Source organism: Mobula hypostoma, chromosome 13, assembly GCF_963921235.1.
Source record: "Mobula hypostoma chromosome 13, sMobHyp1.1, whole genome shotgun sequence".
NCBI classification, from domain to species: domain Eukaryota; kingdom Metazoa; phylum Chordata; class Chondrichthyes; order Myliobatiformes; family Myliobatidae; genus Mobula; species Mobula hypostoma.
Genome location: NC_086109.1, coordinates 57404508 through 57422979, shown reverse-complemented (window position 1 = coordinate 57422979; position 18472 = coordinate 57404508). Strand labels below are relative to the sequence as shown.

General features: G+C 42.5%; 1 protein-coding gene across 2 annotated transcripts in view; it reads right to left on the bottom strand.

Moving 5' to 3' along the window:
• Positions 1-1816: 1816 nt before the first annotated feature.
• LOC134355605 (aquaporin-9-like) overlaps positions 1817-18472 on the bottom strand; it is a 98890-nt gene continuing 82234 nt past the window's right edge. For both annotated transcript variants that reach the window (XM_063065739.1, XM_063065741.1), the window contains 2 exons: positions 8283-8500; positions 1817-2763 (listed from right to left, as the gene is read on the bottom strand). In XM_063065739.1, the coding sequence (XP_062921809.1) occupies positions 2571-2763; positions 8283-8500 (411 nt within the window). In that variant the 3' untranslated portion in view covers positions 1817-2570. The remainder of the gene's footprint in view (positions 2764-8282; positions 8501-18472) is intronic.

The window sequence follows — 18472 nt, the reverse complement described above, 5'->3', positions numbered from 1 at the left end:
AAGTGAGGCGCCACATACCACGTGGTAGCATCGTGACGTATGCAGTTAAGGTATGGCTATATATAACCATAACAAATTATATAAGCAACAAAGTAGCTTAATCAAACAATATATTTACAAGATTACTCAAATATTATTGAAATATTAAATATACAGCAAGTTGTACTGAGTTGAGTTGTATTGAGCTGTGTTCTACTGAACAAGGTTGTATTGGGTTGGGTTGTACTGAGTTGGGTTGTATTGAGCTGTGTTCTACTGAACAAGGTTGTATTGGGTTGGGTTGTACTGAGCTGATTTGTACTGAGTTGGGTTGTATTGAGCTATGTTCTACTGAACAGGGTTGTACTGATTGGGTTGTATTGAGCTGGGTTGTATTGCGCTGTGTTCTACTGAACAGGGTTGTACTGAGATGGGATGTATTGGGCTGGGTTGTACAGGGCTGGGTTGTACTGAGATGGGCTGTATTGCGCTGTGTTCTACTGAACAGGGTTGTACTGAGATGGGATGTATTGGGCTGGGTTGTACAGGGCTGGGTTGTACTGAGATGGGCTGTATTGTGCTGTGTTCTACTGAACAGGGTTGTAGTGAGCTCAGTTGCATTGGGCTAGGCTTTACTGATCCGAGTTGTACTGGACTGGGTTGTACAAAGCTAGTTGTGTTGATATGTGCTGCATTGAATTGCGTTTGATTGTACTGGGCTGAGTTGTACTCGGCTGGGTTTGATTGTACTGGAAGGTTCTATGCTAGGTTGTACTGGGCTATATTGTACTGAGTAGGGCTATACAGGCACGTGTGGTACTAGGGTGGGTTGTACTAGTCTTGTTTGCACTGGGCTGGGTTGTTCTGATCTGTGTTGTACAGAGCGAGGTTGTGCTGGTTTGTACTGGGCTGGTCTGTATTGGGCTAGCTTGTACTGGGCAGTGTTGTATAGAGATAGTTTGTGCATGGCTAGTTTGTACTGGGTTGGGTTGAACTAGGCTTGGTAGACAGCTTCTAACCTGTCCTAAAGGGGTGCTGTGTTACTAAAAATGCTGGGACTGGATTATCCACTGCCTTGGGCGTTCCAGTCCGGACACCCAGCGGAGTGTTTCCTCTACATTTCTGTGTTCCAGGTGCCTGTTGTATCATTGTCAGTAAGGTTTCTTCACTGAACGGCATTCTGTCTCACAGGTTAGCTCCCTGTCATCGGGGGTTTATGCCCTGTTGGCATTGGTGTAGAGATGGTGATGAGTGGATGCACCAGAATACCGGCGGGGGCAGGATTACAGGGGTCAGTGATAGATTTGGGGTGACGCTGTATCAGTCTACGCAGAGAGGGATCTGAGTGTGGAGACACAGGAAAGTTCAACCTTGGGCTGAGAAACAAAATTGTGTGTTGGGAAAGATTTGGGGGCAAGAACACTTGTCCCCTACTGATCGGTGAAGCCCTTTCCTATCCTGTCCTCTCTTTGCCTCCCCCTGGTGGTTAAACCTGTCTGAATCCACGTGCCTGTGTTGATGCTGCAGGTAAGTTTTCATTGCGAGTGCCCCTCACTTGTGTATGTGGCAATGAACCGAGCTAGACAGCTCAAATAGAAATAAAATCACCATTGGTGATGTTAGATTTACCAGAATTGTAACTCACTTTAAAATCACTCAGTTATGCCCGAACCTGGCGTCTGATCTAAGTGGGAGAACTTGCGATGTTAAAGAGTGTTAAGGTGGGCAGTGATGTGTTTAAGATCTTCCACACTTCCTTGTTAATTTATACTGTAGGCATTAACAATAGCACAGAATTTCTAACAAGTTAAATCAACAAAAGCACAAGCAAGGGGAAAGCTGAAAACATTTATTTTTTGATACAATTTTTATTCAAATACATATTTTGTACTAGTTATTCTGTGGAGCAAGTTCTAGAAAAACATTTTGGCATTGGCTTGTGGAGATATAAATATCAATCTTTAAGTGAAATTTGAAAAAATCAATTTAAAGACCTCATTAGTACATGAAATAAACGTAAATTAATCTTTCTAATACATGGCATCTCCTTAAGTACCTTTGTATTACACATTCTTCAATAAGGTCATTGGCTTGCTATATTTTTGTGTGGTGGTGTGACTTCCAGAATAATGTTAATTATCAACTTGACATCAGTCTAAGTGCAAACTACATACTGAAATACATAAATAAATGTGTATGAGTGACATAAGCTGGGTAAATCGGACAGGGTCTCATAATGTACAGCATGAACCTGTGAAATCAGCTGATTAAGATTGATAAAATTAATGGTGCCTATAACCTATATAGTGCTTATATATCAAATATTATCCACATATTATCCTAGACTTTGTTACACACTTGTAAATGAAATTGGAGATTGTACTGATCTCTGTTCTCTCTATGGATATTAAACAGTCTCTTAATTGCAGAAAATAAAATTATTTGCATAATTGTTAAACAATCCTCCATCAATAAAATTATAGCCATCATCTCACAACTCATTTTTCAGGGAAAATAATAATAATTTTTTTAAAAAATTTATATTCTCTTCATGGGTCCAGAATTCAAATCAGACTTTTGGCTCTTTTGTGTTATTTGTAACGCAGGACAGAAATCATTTCGTATTTTGCATTCTCATCAGTTGTTTTGTCTTTGGTACAGCAGACCTCTTCTAAGACTGTCTCTTGATGATGAAGTTCAATGAAGAGAACGTAAATGGAACTGCCCAGGACGCCGCCGATCAAAGGTGCCACGACAGGAACCCACCACCAGCCATCGCCGGCTCTGCAAGAGGCAAACGTTAAGAGTTGAAGACACACTCTGTGCCAACCCAATCACAGCCCAACATCCCAAACTCTTAGAACCCAACAGACCCTGTTCACATTCATGAACGCGTCGCCAGCACATGATACACTCTGTTATAGGGAGAGGTTGGACATGCTAAGACTTTATTCCTTGTAGCATAGGGTGTGGTGCGTGGCCAAGTGGTTAGGGCGTTGGGCTCACGATCTGAGGGTCATGGGTTTGAGTCTCGGCCAAGACAGAGTGTTATATCCTTGAGCAAGGCACTTAACCACACACTGCTCCAGTCCACCCAGCTGAAAATGGGTACCGGCAGATGCTGGGGGTTAACCTCGCGATAGACTGGCGTCCTATCCGGAGGGGGGAGTCTCGTACTCTCAGTCGCTTCATGCCACAGAAACTGGCATAAGCACTGGCCTGATGGGCCACAAAGGCTTGGGACAGACTTTGACTTTGACTTGTAGCATGGGAGACTGAGGGGTGACTGTGTAGATATGTATAAATGAATGAGGAGCATTGGTAAGATGAATACATGCAGACTTTTTCCCTGGTTGGAGAATCAATACTCAAAGAGCATAGGTTAAAAGTGTGAGTAAAACGATTTAATAGGGATTTGAGGGGCAACACTTCCACGCAAATGGTCATTTATATCTGGAGCAATTGGGTTAAGGCAGGTATTTTTAAGACTTTCGGACAGGTACACGGATGGGGAAGGTTTAGGGGGTTCTTGGTCAGGTGTAGGCAAATGGTCAGCATGGGTGAGATGGACAAATGGGACAATTTCCATGTTGTGTTGTCCTATGATTCTAATCCATGTGCATCGAGTTGGGAGTTCTTTCTCAAAAAAACACATGAAATTGATTTCTCTCCTGAGATTCTATATTTGCTAAATATATCCAGGATATACCATGTTTATTTCAGAAGGATATTCGTTTTAGAAATCATGCAAATCCCCATAATCAGAATCATTCGATCTCTTGTCCTGCATTGGATACAAACACAGTACAGCACGAACTTGTTCTTCAACAACACCACATACAAATCAACTATACATCACTTACAAATCAAATCTACACCACATACAGGTGAAATCTACACCACATACAAATCAGTTGTTTACAATATATATTAATGACTTGGATGAGGGAATTAAATGCAGCATCTCCAAGTTTGCGGATGACACGAAGCTGGGTGGCAGTGTTAGCAGTGAGGAGGATGCTAAGAGGATGCAGGGTGACTTGGATAGGTTGGGTGAGTGGGCAAACTCATGGCAGATGCAATTTAATGTGGATAAATGTGAAGTTATCCACTTTGGTGGCAAAAATAGGAAAACAGATTATTATCTGAATGGTGGCCGATTAGGAAAAGGGGAGGTGCAACGAGACCTGGGTGTCATTATACACCAGTCATTGAAAGTGGGCATGCAGGTACAGCAGGCGGTGAAAAAGGCGAACGGTATGCTGGCATTTATAGCGAGAGGATTCGAGTACAGGAGCGGGGAGGTACTACTGCAGTTGTACAAGGCCTTGGTGAGACCACACCTGGAGTATTGTGTGCAGTTTTGGTCCCCTAATCTGAGGAAAGACATCTTTGCCATAGAGGGAGTACAAAGAAGGTTCACCAGATTGATTCCTGGGATGGCAGGTCTTTCATATGAAGAAAGACTGGATGAACTGGGCTTGTACTCGTTGGAATTTAGAAGATTGAGGGGGGATCTGATTGAAACGTATAAGATCCTAAAGGGATTGGACAGGCTAGATGCAGGAAGATTGTTCCCGATGTTGGGGAGGTCTAGAACGAGGGGTCACAGTTTGAGGATAGAGGGGAAGCCTTTTAGGACCGAGGTTAGGAAAAACTTCTTCACACAGAGAGTGGTGAATCTGTGGAATTCTCTGCCACAGCAAACTGTTGAGGCCAGTTCATTAGCTATGTTTAAAAGGAAGTTAGATATGGCCCTTGTGGCTACAGGGGTCAGGGGGTATGGAGGGAAGGCTGGGTTCTGAGTTGGATGATCAGCCATGATCATAATAAATGGCGGTGCAGGCTCGAAGGGCCGAATGGCCTACTCCTGCACCTATTTTCTATGTTTCTATGTTTCTAAATCCACATCACCACATACAAATCAAATATTCATCACTTACAAGTCAAATCTACACCACAAACAAAGCAAATCTACACCACATACAAATCAAATATACATCATACAAATCAAATCTATATCACCACATACAAGTGAAATCTACACCACATACAAATCAAATATACATCACTTACAGATCAAATCTATACCACATACAAAGCAAATATACAACACTTACAAGTCAAATCTACACCACATACAAATCAAATCTACACCACATACAAATCAAATCTATATCACCACATACAAGTGAAATCTACACCACATACAAATTAAACCTACATCACATACAAATCAAATCTATATCACATACAAATCAAATCTACATCACCACATACAAATCAAATCTACATCACCACATGCAAATCAAATCTACATTGTATACAAATCAAATCTACACCACATACAAATCAAATCTACATCACCACATGCAAATCAAATCTACATCACATGCAAATCAAATCTACACCACATACAAATCAAATCCACATCACCACATACAAATCAAATAAATGTCACTTACAAATCAAATCTACATCAGCACATACAAATCAAATCTTGCCCAATTATTTTTATAAAATTGCTTATAAATATGCATATAAAACCACAGAAAGTATTGGTAGAATCTAACACTGAACAACTTCTTTATTGGTCCCTTGCCGATCACACACAAGTCGTGTTCAATTTAGATCTAAAAAAACCCCTGTAATTTCTGCAGCCCACACGGTCTTTCCTTCCATCAGTCAAAACCTGCGCAACTAACAAACCAATAATCTTGATTTGGATCAAATTTCCCGCTGACCCATGTGAGCTTTGTGAGCTTGTCTTCAGACCGTTCCATTTTGTGTGCTGCGATTTCCTCATTTTGTAGAAGGATGTTAACACTATACCACTTTCATACTCTTCAATATTCTACAAGCATTAGATTCCCCATATCTTTGCAACATCATACATTGCCCTCTGGAAGAGCTTTCCCAGCACCAGAATAGCTCACTAAATCAGCTAGAAACATGATATCAATAGGAAGCAAGGTAGCACAATGGTACAACCCTTTATTACTCAGATGTTTTAGGTAACATGTTTGAGATCTGTCAATAACTTTCACAGGGGGATCCTTTACTACCATAAACTCTGTGTTCTTCCTTTTAGGAGTATTCCATGATTCTGCAACTGTTTAATTCTGTAGTCAGCTTTGTTACAAAATAAAAATGCTGTCACATCACTTTCATGTTTGCCTGGGAGGACAGAAAGTGTCTTTGCTTAACCTCTCATTCAAAGGATAATACTACTAGATAGCAGAACATCCTCAGCACATCCCTGAAGAATGTTAGTGTTTCATTCAATAAATAATGTTAAATTTGATTAACTTTATGAAAGCAATATTTTCAGTGAAAACACAAATTTGTACTGCTGCACATAGCAAGTTTGCAGTTCACCAAAAATTGATTCTAATATTATCTTCATATTAATCTGTGAAATGGCCTGAAATGTATGAAAGAGCACATATTTACACTGCTAGACTACGTGGTGTGGAACACAGACGAGTGTTTTACCTTTGCCTGAAAATCACTCACCAGTCACAGTACATACTGAGTCATTCTCTTGGGCACTAAATTCAAACTGGCATAAACACATTCTCTTAATCTTCCAGCATATCAGGTACTCAAGAATAGACATAATCAGAACTCATGCTGCCAGGTTAAACAATGCAAGGAACTGGGCTTCTGCCCATTATGGCTACAAACCAGTTCATAACACTTACAACTTGCAGGAGAATAGACTATCACTCGAGCCTGGTGCCCAAGCAGTCAGATGGCACCATCTGGTATCCTTCAATCAGTAACACGCTCTTTTTCTATATGTATAATGAACGAGTTGCTCTCATCCCTTCCACGGTTACCATAATGAAAAATTGGGAATTTATCTGTTTTCCAAATGTACTATCAGAATTTCACATTTTACACCCAGGCAGTACTGAAATCCCGACTTCGAGGGCCAAGGGTAGTAAACAACTTGGGGAACATACAAAACGCTGGACGAACTCAGCAGGTCAAGCAGCATCTATGGAGGGAATAGGACAGTTGACATTTCAGGCTGAGCACGTCCATCTGGACTGGAAGGAAGTGGTTTAGTACAGGCACCTGGCAAGGAGTGGTTCTGAGGCTTTTTTGAGCTGATGCCTCAGTGTCACAGACAGGGACTTGATCCTAACCTCTGGCACTGTCTGCCCCCTGTGACTGTGTGGTTTTTCCCTGGGTTTTTTGGCTTTCTCCCACATCCCAAAGATGTGCAGATTGGTGGGTTCATTATCCTCTGTAAATTGCCTTGAACTGAGGGTGAGGGGTAGAAGGAGAGGATGTGTAAATGGAGGAAAAGTGGGATTGATGTAGGATTAGTGTAAATGGGTGTTTGATGGTTGATGTGGACTGTTCTGTACTGTACAGTGCCTCTCTAAAGACTCCCTGACTTAATGTGAAGTGGGTTGTATTTACCTCAGTTGTTTAATTACAAGGGAAAAACAGCATGAAGAAATTCAGAATTATTAGCTCTTAACTTTAAAAGTAACATGAAAAACAATGGAAAATATATTGCCTGGGGAATGATCTGAGCCAGGAGCATGGATTTGTTGGGATGGGTGGAAAGCTTAGTTAAGGTCCCCTGGGCCAGAGTACAATCTGTAACAGTGACTTATCAGATGTGGTCCTGTACTTCCAATTACCATGTCCAGTAGAATCAAAGCTAGAAGCTCCCCTGACTTTTGGAGATTACTTGGGCAATCTCAGAAAGCCTTTATCATTTGCCAGGACTCAAATTAAACCAGCAATGCTTTTGATTTGCTTTTAAATGAAAAACATCATCAGCTATGCCATTGATGTTCTATCAAACAGGCCAGAGGGCAGTCTTGTGTAGGGGGGACTGACACAGTTGGATTCTAATAAACTTAGGGCGAGGCCTCTATCATATACTGTGGCACATACTTCTTCAGCGTTTTGGGGATTTTAACTGGAAGCTATTTCCATCCACAGACGTGACCACAGCATCAGATAAAAACAATAGTTTCGGCAACTTTTGACTGACTCCACTGTGCAAAATTAAAAAATAATAAAGAAAGCTCAAGGAGAAAAAACATAGTGTTTGTTTCGTACACCATTTACTTAAATAGACTCCTTTAATTATGATATTTGTAATTAAAATACATCCACATGCTTAATGAAACTCAGCCAGCAATTATAATGAGAACCATAAAGTTTTTTTTGTACATTTTACTCTAAATAATCACAATTGAGGAAGGTGCTCAAATTAAGTTTGTTATTCTAGGCATTCAGCTGCTATTGTGCTGAAATTGTTCATTGTCACATACCTGAAAACCTCAAATCCCCATCCAGCCACAGCAGTGAAGAGCCGTGGTCCCAGGTCACGGGCTGGATTTATGGAACCGCCGCAGTTGAAGCCCATTGAAAGACCGAGAACCAAAAGGATGAGACCAATCACTATTGGCTCAAGACCTTTGGGAACACGATCATTTTTGGAGTCCAAGATGGCCAAAATGGAGAAGAGCAGTGCAGCTGTTCCTATAAGCTGTACAACACACAAAAAAAATCAATTGACATTTTCCACCATCAGTTCTCGGAGGGTTGGGAGAGAGGAGTCTATGACCTACAGATTAACTTTTCTATTTCCCAGCTGAGTCCAGATGATATCAAAGAAAGTTACAGCATTTTTCAGTCCTTATTTTAATGTGCAGGAATTTATTTGATACAGGTCACAATGAGGTCTCAAGCAATGCCTGTCTTGGAATTGTTTCTATTAGTGAATTATTTCACAGTATATAACCTATTCTGGCATTAGAATGGAATCCTAATGTACACTGAAGTACATTCTTGTTTCTTGACAGCGTGATCAACTAAGTTGTGAGAGTAAGAGTTCGGCACGGACTAGAAAGGCCGAGAGAGCCTGTTTCCATGCTATAATTGTTATATGGTTGTATGGTAAAAATTAGTCATTTAAGGGATAGAAATTTATTGAAAATTGGAAGAGGAGCAAAATGGAAATATACCTCATGTTCAGCAGAGTTGACAAAAGGTGGACTTCCATCACATTGAATTGCAGACCAGACTATATTGACACAAAGAGGAAGGAATTATTCCTGCTGCCTTCAGGTTTCACCACTTCTCTTTGAGACTGATTAATCAGCCATTCTTCTTCTTTGTTAGTATTCCTTTCTGTTGGTGTTTCTTCCTGATCAATGTTAGGCTTATTGGTAATGAGGGTAATGAGCTTGGCACTTGTTCACTGAGTGATTGTGTATTCTTTTTACTTTGTTCAAGCCTCACCAGGCTTGACTGTGTCCAGCACACACCAAGCTGGGGAAACTCACTGGAGCAGGATAGGGAGAGGAATGGAGGGTTGACGGGTCAAGTCAAGACGCTTCACATGGACTGAAAGATAGAAGGGAGACAGCCAGTGTACAAAGGGATGCAGCAGGAGTTGGCGGGCAATTGGTGGGACCCCAGTGAGAAAGAGTGATGGGCAGATGGGGAGGGTGGGGGAAAACCGTGTCAGAAGCTGTGAGGTGTCAGTTGGAAGTGACAAAGGGCTGAAGGTAATTAGAGAGGAAGGTGGAGCATGGCAGAAATGGAAGGAAATGAGGAGAGCAGAGGGGAGTCACAGGCAGGAGAACCAGTGGGTGAGTGTGTGCCTGATGGGGAGATGGGTAGAGACGGGGTGGTACTGGCTTTGTGGATCAGGAGGAGAGAGAAAGAGGAGGAAAGGGACAAAGGGGAAGTAGTTACTGAAAGGAGGCGAATTCAATACTTCATGCCACCATTTCGTATGGTGCCCAGATAGAATAAAAGATGCTTTCCTCTGGTTTGCATTTAGCCTCAGCTTGGCAGTGACGGTATCCAAGATGGTTGATGTCCAGCTCTCAATTTGCATCGAGTCACACTTCACTTGATTCCAGTCAAGGTGACTTTTACAACTCAGCTGACAATGATTTACAATGGCTGGAAATCACAGTAGATATGTGGACCCTTGGGGTAAAGTTGTTGGCACCATTAGGCAGGATTGGAGCATCTGCCCCATCATAATTGACCCGGCTTGAGGCCATTTTAAAGGGGCTCAGGGATGAGCTTATACACATCCGTGTATCCTAAAGCAAATATGGATGAACAGGCCACAACAATTATTTGCAAGGTATCAAACATTTCTAGTTGATCTTCAAATATCATTTAATAACTGTTGGAGAATGCACTAAGAAGCCTCTCATCTGCTTAAGTATTGGAGGTTGTCTAAAAGTGTTTGAGAACTTGCAAGGAACTTTTGTGGATTTAGGAGTGCTAAAACTTTGAATACCCTAGAGGAGAGGTTGCAGAGTCATAGAGAACACAGAATGGAGAACATTACAGCACAGATACAGGCCCTTCGGCCCACAACCCTGTGCTGAAACAAGTAAATTAGTACTCAAATAGTTATACCCTGATGGAGGCAGGATAAATGTGACAGCAAAGGACAGGGAAGGAGAATCTAGAGCCAACTGTAACATCTGTAGAAAATACAGGTAGTGCAGTTCACAATGGAACCTTCCTCTGAAAGCATGTATAATAAGAAAGTAGCTCACCAAGCTCATGAGAGGCAGCTCTAGCAGGCGAAAACTTGTAGCCACATCTATCTAGCTGCATTGCTCTCTCTGGCTTTTTTTTGTGCGCCATACTCTGCCAGAGCCTCGGCGACCACTCTTTCAAGTGGTTGTCTTGGAGGAAAGATTCTGTGAGTGGTCCCCTACGTCCTTTTCACAGCGCAGTTTTTCTTTTACGTGTTCCAAGTTGTGAGCTCGACACTCAACCAGGCACAGATGGAAAGCGTGTCCGGGAGCGGCCCGACTGAATTCGAGGATTCAAACTCGGGAACCTTCCTTCCGGAGTCTGGCGCTGATGTCACTCCACCACCAGCCGGACCATTCTCTCTGGCTATAAATGCAGAAACTTCAGCCACCTTTTGTAGTTTAGGCTTATATTATGGAGGGCTGCCACAAGAAAGCAGTATCCATAATCAAGCATCCAGGCCATGCCCCCTCCTCAACCCCCACCATACTAAACTGATTCTTTCCCTATGGTCTCACTTTTAAGGATTCTTTCTTTACAACTCATTGTCAGTATTATGTCTTATTTGCATGGTTTGTCTTCTTTTACAGACTTATTGTTTGTCAAGTCTTTGTTTATGTATAGTTTTTTTGTAATTATACTGAATTTCCTTTTTCCCTGTAAATGCCTGCAGGAAAATGAACCTCAAGGTAGTCTATGGTGACCTACAGTAAACGTACGTGTACTTTGAACCCTTAAGGCATGGGTTACAAAAAGGCTGGCAATTTTATTGCATTTGACATTAGTCCAATGCCTGCACGACTGTGGGGCCATGCACAATTATGGACATTGTCAGGCTACTGAGTGCAGATATTTTTGAGCTCCCATAGCAAAGCTCATAGCACACGTTAGTCTGGCAAAGCTCTCTGAATACTGTTATCCTCCATAATTCAGCCTTCCTTGACCCATTCAGGCAAAACACTCAGATCAATAGGTGCTTCTGGATATGAAATCTCAGCCTTTGACTCTCACAAAGAACTGGCTCCCACAAGTATCTACAGTACCAATAATGAGACACATACCTTCTTGTGCAGCTGGATTGTTGATGACTCATTTGCAAACCCCAGTCTGTTCGGGTTGGGAACAACATCTCCTTCACAATCACCCTTGTCGTGGACTTCATAAAAAGAGTCGTAGCCAAGTGTGTCCCGATAAAATCATTCAGAGTCTTCCCCAACCAGGAGCTCTGGATGAACCATAGGATCTGCAATCAGCTGAGGGCCAGATCAGTGGCATTCAGTTCTGGACACCAATAAAATTCAAGAGGTCCAGGTATGATCTCCAGAAAGCCATCTCACATGTAAAGTGGCAATTCTGGACCTAACTTGATGCTCGACAGCTGTGTCAGGGCTTGAATGGAATCACTTCCTACAAAGTGAAACCAAGCAACATAGGAGACAGCAAGGTTTCATTCCCAGATGAGCTCAATACCGTTTATGCTCAATTTGACCGTCAAAACATGGAGGCACCCTCACAAACTCCCACAGCCCCTGATGGCTCTGAGGCTGATGTGATTGCATCCCTCGGGATGGTAAACGCATGGAAAGCATCCAGCACAGACAGGGAACCTGGCTGAGTACTGAAGACCTGTGCTCATCAACCGACTGGACCATTCACTGATATCACTGACTTCTTGCTTTGAGAGTCTGAGGTACCCACCTGCTTCAAGCGGGCTTCAGTTATACAGGTGCCTAAAAAGAACATGGTAACCTGCCTCAACGGCTAACATTCAATACCACTTACTCTACACCCACTGTGATGAAGTGTGTTGAGAGCTTGGTGATGAAATATATCAACTCCTGTCTGGGATGTGACTTGGATCTGGTCCATTTGCCTACCATGACAATAAGTCAACAGCAGAAGCTATTTCATTGGCTCTTCACTCAACCCCGGACCATCAATCTAGGGGTGTATGGGGCGTCAGGGAGGAGTAGCACCTCTGGTGGGGGAGCATGTCGCGTCCTTTTCAGGGTGATTTGTCCAGCTTTGGTCCCCACCTGGCACTCAGCTCTCACCTGTGGCTCCCCGTAACTGTTTGCATGCGACAGCGGCCACACCCCGGGCAACGGCTTCGACAAGCCGGCTAAACCAGGTGAGGGTAGCTGACGGGTCTCAAACCCTCGGTGAGATAGGGAGTTGTCTATCCCAGCATGTGAAGACAGACTCTGGCGGATTGTGCGGATGAGACCAATGGAAGGTCCAACGGTCAAGAAGGCGGTCTCTGCAAGCATCGTGGAACGTGTAGAGCAGGACAAGACACAGAAGACATCCTGGTCATCCACTGCGCCTAGTCCCATCTCCAGGCATCTCGACTCTGTCTTGCCACTGGATCCAGATGGGAATTGGGAAGAGAGAGTGAGGCTGACGCTGCGCAACTCTCCCTCACTTAAATCCAAATCGCGCGCTAGTCTCGACACCGTCAAGCCAGCTGGTGGCACAGTGACATCAACACCGGACTCCAGGAGCGAAGGTTCCCGAGTTCATATCCAGTCGAGCCGCTCCCAGGCATGCTTTCCATCTGTGTCGGGTTGAGTGTCAAGCTAGCAACTCGACCTCGTAAAAAGTACTAATGGTGTCGAGGTCTTCATCGATGATGATGGACAAACCTTACTCAACCCAGGAACATTTGGACAGTGAAGGTGCATACATCAGGAAGCTCTTCATTGACAATAGCTCAAATTCAATATTTACATCCCTTCAAAACTAATCAATAAGCTTCAAAGTCTTGGCCTCAATACCTCCTTGTGCAACTGGATCTTTGGTTTCGTCACACACAGACCTCAGCCAGTTCAGATTGGCCACAGCGTCTCTGTGTTATTATGTCAGTGTGCAATGTGGGTGGTTCACCCGGAACTGGAAGTTGGTGACTGTGACACACATGCTTTTGGATGGTTAGAGGTCCTAAGTAAAATGTGGTTGAGCTGAAGCCATTCTGTAAATCTGTAAATAAAATAGTTCTAGCGTACAAACATAGCATGGTGTCAGAATTTGGCATGAGATCTAAATATGAAGCATAACTGAATACAGTGAGCAATTAAGAAAGAAACGTTAGGTTCTGACAGAGAGAAGCAGCCAGCAAGAAACCATGCTGTCTCAAAGTTCACCAAGAAATTGAGGTGGGAGCCTAAAAGTATCCCCTCAATGCTCTTGCAGCTATGCATTTCACAGGCAATCTAGCTGATAATTGGAAACACTTCAAGCAGTGATTCAATATATATATAGAAGTGAGCAGAGCTGGTGGGGTGGAGGGAAAATTGAAGGCGTCTGGCCTTCTACATCTAATTGGTGAAGATGCTTTGGACATCTACAATAGCTGTCAAATTGATGAGGCAGCCTTGACATTGGACACTCTGATGACAAATTTGAGGGAGTACTTTGTCTGAAGTAAAAGTATTACATTTGAGAGATATAAGTTTCTTTCCTGTGACCAGAAACAAGGTGTTAGCTTTTCACACACTGAGTAAGTCCTGTGAATTTGGAGATTTGAGAGACTCTGTAGTCAGAGACAAAATAGTTTATGGAATCCCAGATATGGCCTCAGAGAAAGCTTGCTCCATGAAAAAGATTCAATGCTGGAAAGGCTGTGAATATGTGTAGGGCAGCAGAGACCACACAACCACAAGCTGAAGAGCTGCACAGGCAGAAACAACAGTGCATACTGTGAAAAAAGAGGGGCACAGGACAAGGCGTTTCACAAAGCAACCACAAACCAAACAGATAGATAGACTCAAACAGCAAGGTAGGCACATCCCAAAGAAGTGTCCTGTTTATGGAAAGTCCTGCTATAATTGTGGGAAGAAGAATCATTTTGCAAAGTGCTGCAAAGCTACCACGAGAAAGGTGCACATGGTTGCTGAGGAGATGGAAGAAGTGTTTTTGGATTCCCTGCAGACTGCTGGTACTGGCAAAACAGAATGGATTTCTCCATTGACTGTGAGTGAGACAGTAATTCCAAGGTTAACACTGGAGCCCAGGTGAATCTGTCGTCTATGGATGAATACAATACTCTCAAAGTAAAGAGCAGCCCAGTGAATTTAAAAGTGACAGGCTATAGTGGAAAGAATGTACCAGTACTAGTGACCTTCAAGTGCAAGGCACAGCATCTAAAGGCATGACCACTAGTTGTAGAAAAGAAAGTACAGGTAATATTAGGTCTGAGTGCATGTGAAGAGCTCAACTTGTTGAAAAGAGTTTTCATAGTGGCTTCACAGACCAAAAATGACCACACTTCACTCATGGAAGAGTCTTTGAGGGGCTTGGATGCTTACCTGATGTAACTCAAGGATCTTGTAAGAGTATCCATGAGAGATCCAGAGGGGTTATCCAAGAGAAGCACAAGAACTCCCCCTTCCATAGACATCTGTACCAGCGACACCAGCACAACAGTCAGGGTGCCAGTGCTGAACAAAGTGATCGTGATGAAGAAGTCACCAATCTTGCTTCCACATTATGCAGCCTTGGTTCAAAATCTGCCTCTCATCGACTTCCAATTAAAGACTGGAAATCAAAAATATCTCCATGATCCTCACTGAAGCTTAAGAGGAAAAATAAAAAAGAAGATGGGGAGACCACACAGACCCAAAGATCCGAACAATAGCAGCAGTTCAACACAGACCAACAGGAGGAGTTGCGATCTATGGTACACAGCCAACAAAAGGAATTCTATGAACTGAGACAGACTCAGTTGGAACTTATGCAAAGACTCACTGATCACATGGAATAGTTCAGTGCTCTATTATGAGGCACATGAAGCGAATTATGGTCACACAGTTAAGACAAGAACAGAGATGAACAGATAGTATCTTGGCAGAGGATGTGAAAGAAATGAACATGTGGATCAGAGTTCTCAAAAGGACACTGGTATTAATGCAGCAAGTGAAAGCAAGACATCTCTGGAAACAAATTGCGATTCAAAAGGGATTATTAGGCCACCACAGAGATGGATTGAGAGTGGTTGAGTGAATGGGGGACAGTATTTGCTCATTAGAATTGAAGTTAATGTAAAATCTTTATTGGAAAACATTATTGTGTCTTGCAGGTTTATGAGGACATATTATTGTGTTTGTTTTCTTTAAAGGGGGAACATAAGTTATTATGTCTGTACATAATAAAGAACTTCAGTTCCCTGCATGCAATGTGGACAGTTCACCTGGAACTGAAAGTGACATTGGTGAACGGGACACGCACGCTCATTGGGGAATCAGAGGTAGAGAGGGTCAGCAACTTTAAATTCCTCTGTAGTGGAGATTGCCCAGTCCTTTATAGGCAAAGCGCTCCACACCATTGAACACATCTACATGGAGTGCTGGGCCCACACTATCAAGGCCATGCTCTCTTCTTGCTGCTGAAATCAGGAAGGAATTATGGTAGCCTCAGGACTCACACCCCTGAGTCAGGAACAGTTATTGCCCCTCAACCATCAGACTCCTAAACCAGAGGGGATAACTTCACTCAGCTTCACTCTCCCATCACTGAACTGTTCCCACAACCTTTAGACTCACTTTCAGGAACTCTTCCTCTCATGTTCTCAATATTTAATGCTTACCTATTATTATTATTATTATTTCTTGTTATTCTTCCTTTTTGTATTTGAACAATTTGTTGTCTTTTGCACTTTGGGTGGCTGCCTGCTTTGTTGAGGGCAGTCTTTCATTGATTATATTATGATTCTTGTATGTACTGTGAAAGCTAGCAAGGTTTTATATGTACTTTGAGAACAAATTTACTTCAAACTTTGAACGTCGAAGTACAGTAAGCCAGTGCCAACAACTAAGAAGGGGTTAATTTCCCACATTTTCCTCATATAAATCATGAACTCTTGCTGGTAGCTGTACTCTCACATTAAACAGAACAGGTATTCAATACTATTGGTAAAATCTCTCAATCTGGAGTTGTTGGTCTAAATGCTAAAGACTATTATCATGATTGCTTCAAGGACTCCTCGGTAACTATTGCAAAGGATATCAGACCACATCAGATCAGTGACGATTTCTCTTCTGTATAACACAACCTGCCTTTGACACCACAGTGCTTCATTTCTCTCTATAACTTTCCAATACAGGAAATGAAAATTACATCACTTAACCAAGCATCCAGCAGCATCATGACATAGAGAGCAGTAAAACCCATTAATAATGCTGTACGGCAGCTCCTAATTACAGTACCAACAACGTGTTCACTGCTATTCAGTTATTCTTCAGTCAGGACCACATAGAGACAGAACATTGTTTAAAGAGCGGAGTTTCATAGATGAGGTGAGATGGACTGCCCAGATATCAAGAAAGCACTCAACCATCTGAGTCCTTGCAGAGCTCCAGAAACCAAGAACTTCAGGAGTGAAGAGAATCATAAAAAATGTCTTTGTTGGTTAAATTCAAACACAAATGATTATGGCTGTGGTCTTGGAAGTAAGTTGACTCATTGCATAAGAGAAAGGAGTAAAGGAGAATGTTCATTTCCATTCATAGCTCATCAGATAATGAAACAGTGAACACACAAAACAGTTGGATCTAGGTAACATTAAGCCTTGGATTGATAGATGGCCAATGACATTCTTTCCACGGAAGTACTAAGGAATAGATGTCTTAGATGCACCTAGGCTAAATTCTGCATCACCAACATTTTCTAAGGAGGTGTCACCAACCTGACATATAGAACATGAGCCTGCCAAATACTGGTAGAAAATACAGAAAGTATTGAAACTGAGCCAACCAAAAACAGGTCAGTGTGGTCACAGGCACTTCATCATGGAGTGGATAGGAGTGAATGTTTAAGTGTGGATGGGGTGCTGAGTGACCAGGTTGCTTTGGTCTGTCTTGAGTGCTGTGGGAACTGCATTTATCCAGCCAATCAGCTGTTAATAATTCCATGCCTAACATATGTACAGTAATGTTTGATTGGTTGGATGAATGCAGCTCCAACAACACTCATATACACAAGAGGTTCTGCAGATGCTGGAAACCCTGAGCAAGACACACACACAAAATGTTGGAAAGACTCAGCAGGTCAGGCACCATCTACGGAGAGAAATAAGCAGTCAATGTTTTGGGCCAAGACTCTCCATCAGAACTGGAAAAGTCTCAGCCTGAAACATTGATTTCAAATTTCCCTCCTCAGACGCTGCATGGCCTGCCTGCAGAGTTCTTCTAGCATTTTGTGTCTGTTCTCCAACAACACACATGACAGACCAAAACAGCCTGTTCACTCAGAACTACCTGGACAGTCATTCCCTCATCTCCTGACACACAAACACAGCTCTTTTGTGTGCTCGCCATGGCAACAGTTTGCATCATGTTACCTTTGAAAGATCAGGGAGCAGAGTAGTGATTGGATAGTCTAAGTCTCTGCTCTGTGTTTGAAGACCAACAACTCAGATGTGGGATATCCATGGTTGGATGGCAGACTGGCACAGAGCAGACAATAGGCCCCCCCAGGCCACTGGGTTCTCGACGGATACTGGAGTCAGAGTTCTGTGCAGGAAGGAGGGAAGTATTTCGATGACCCCCGTGTAACACCTATGTAGCACTGGTCTTGTCGTGTGTGACAAGTCATCGCACTCTTCAGAGAAAATCAAATTACACTACGTGCTAGTAGGCCATCAGGAGAATCCAGGTATCGGAAGGAGGCAGGGAATAGAAACCATACACTTCTGGAAATAAGGTTTTGTTTATAAGAAAAACAATATGTACAAAATATTTATATGAGCAGAAACAATACAAAATTCAAAAATCCTGTTTAGGTTCCAAATCTTAGACATCAACAAAAGCCAAATTCCTGTTTAGTTAGAATCAGTGATATTCATTTGAATAAGCTTTGTTACTCCAATTTCTCTAACTAATTAGATCTAGTGTTATTCCCTATTAAAAGTTTACAGACTAAACTTCCCTTTTTATTTATCCCTAGTTAGTTA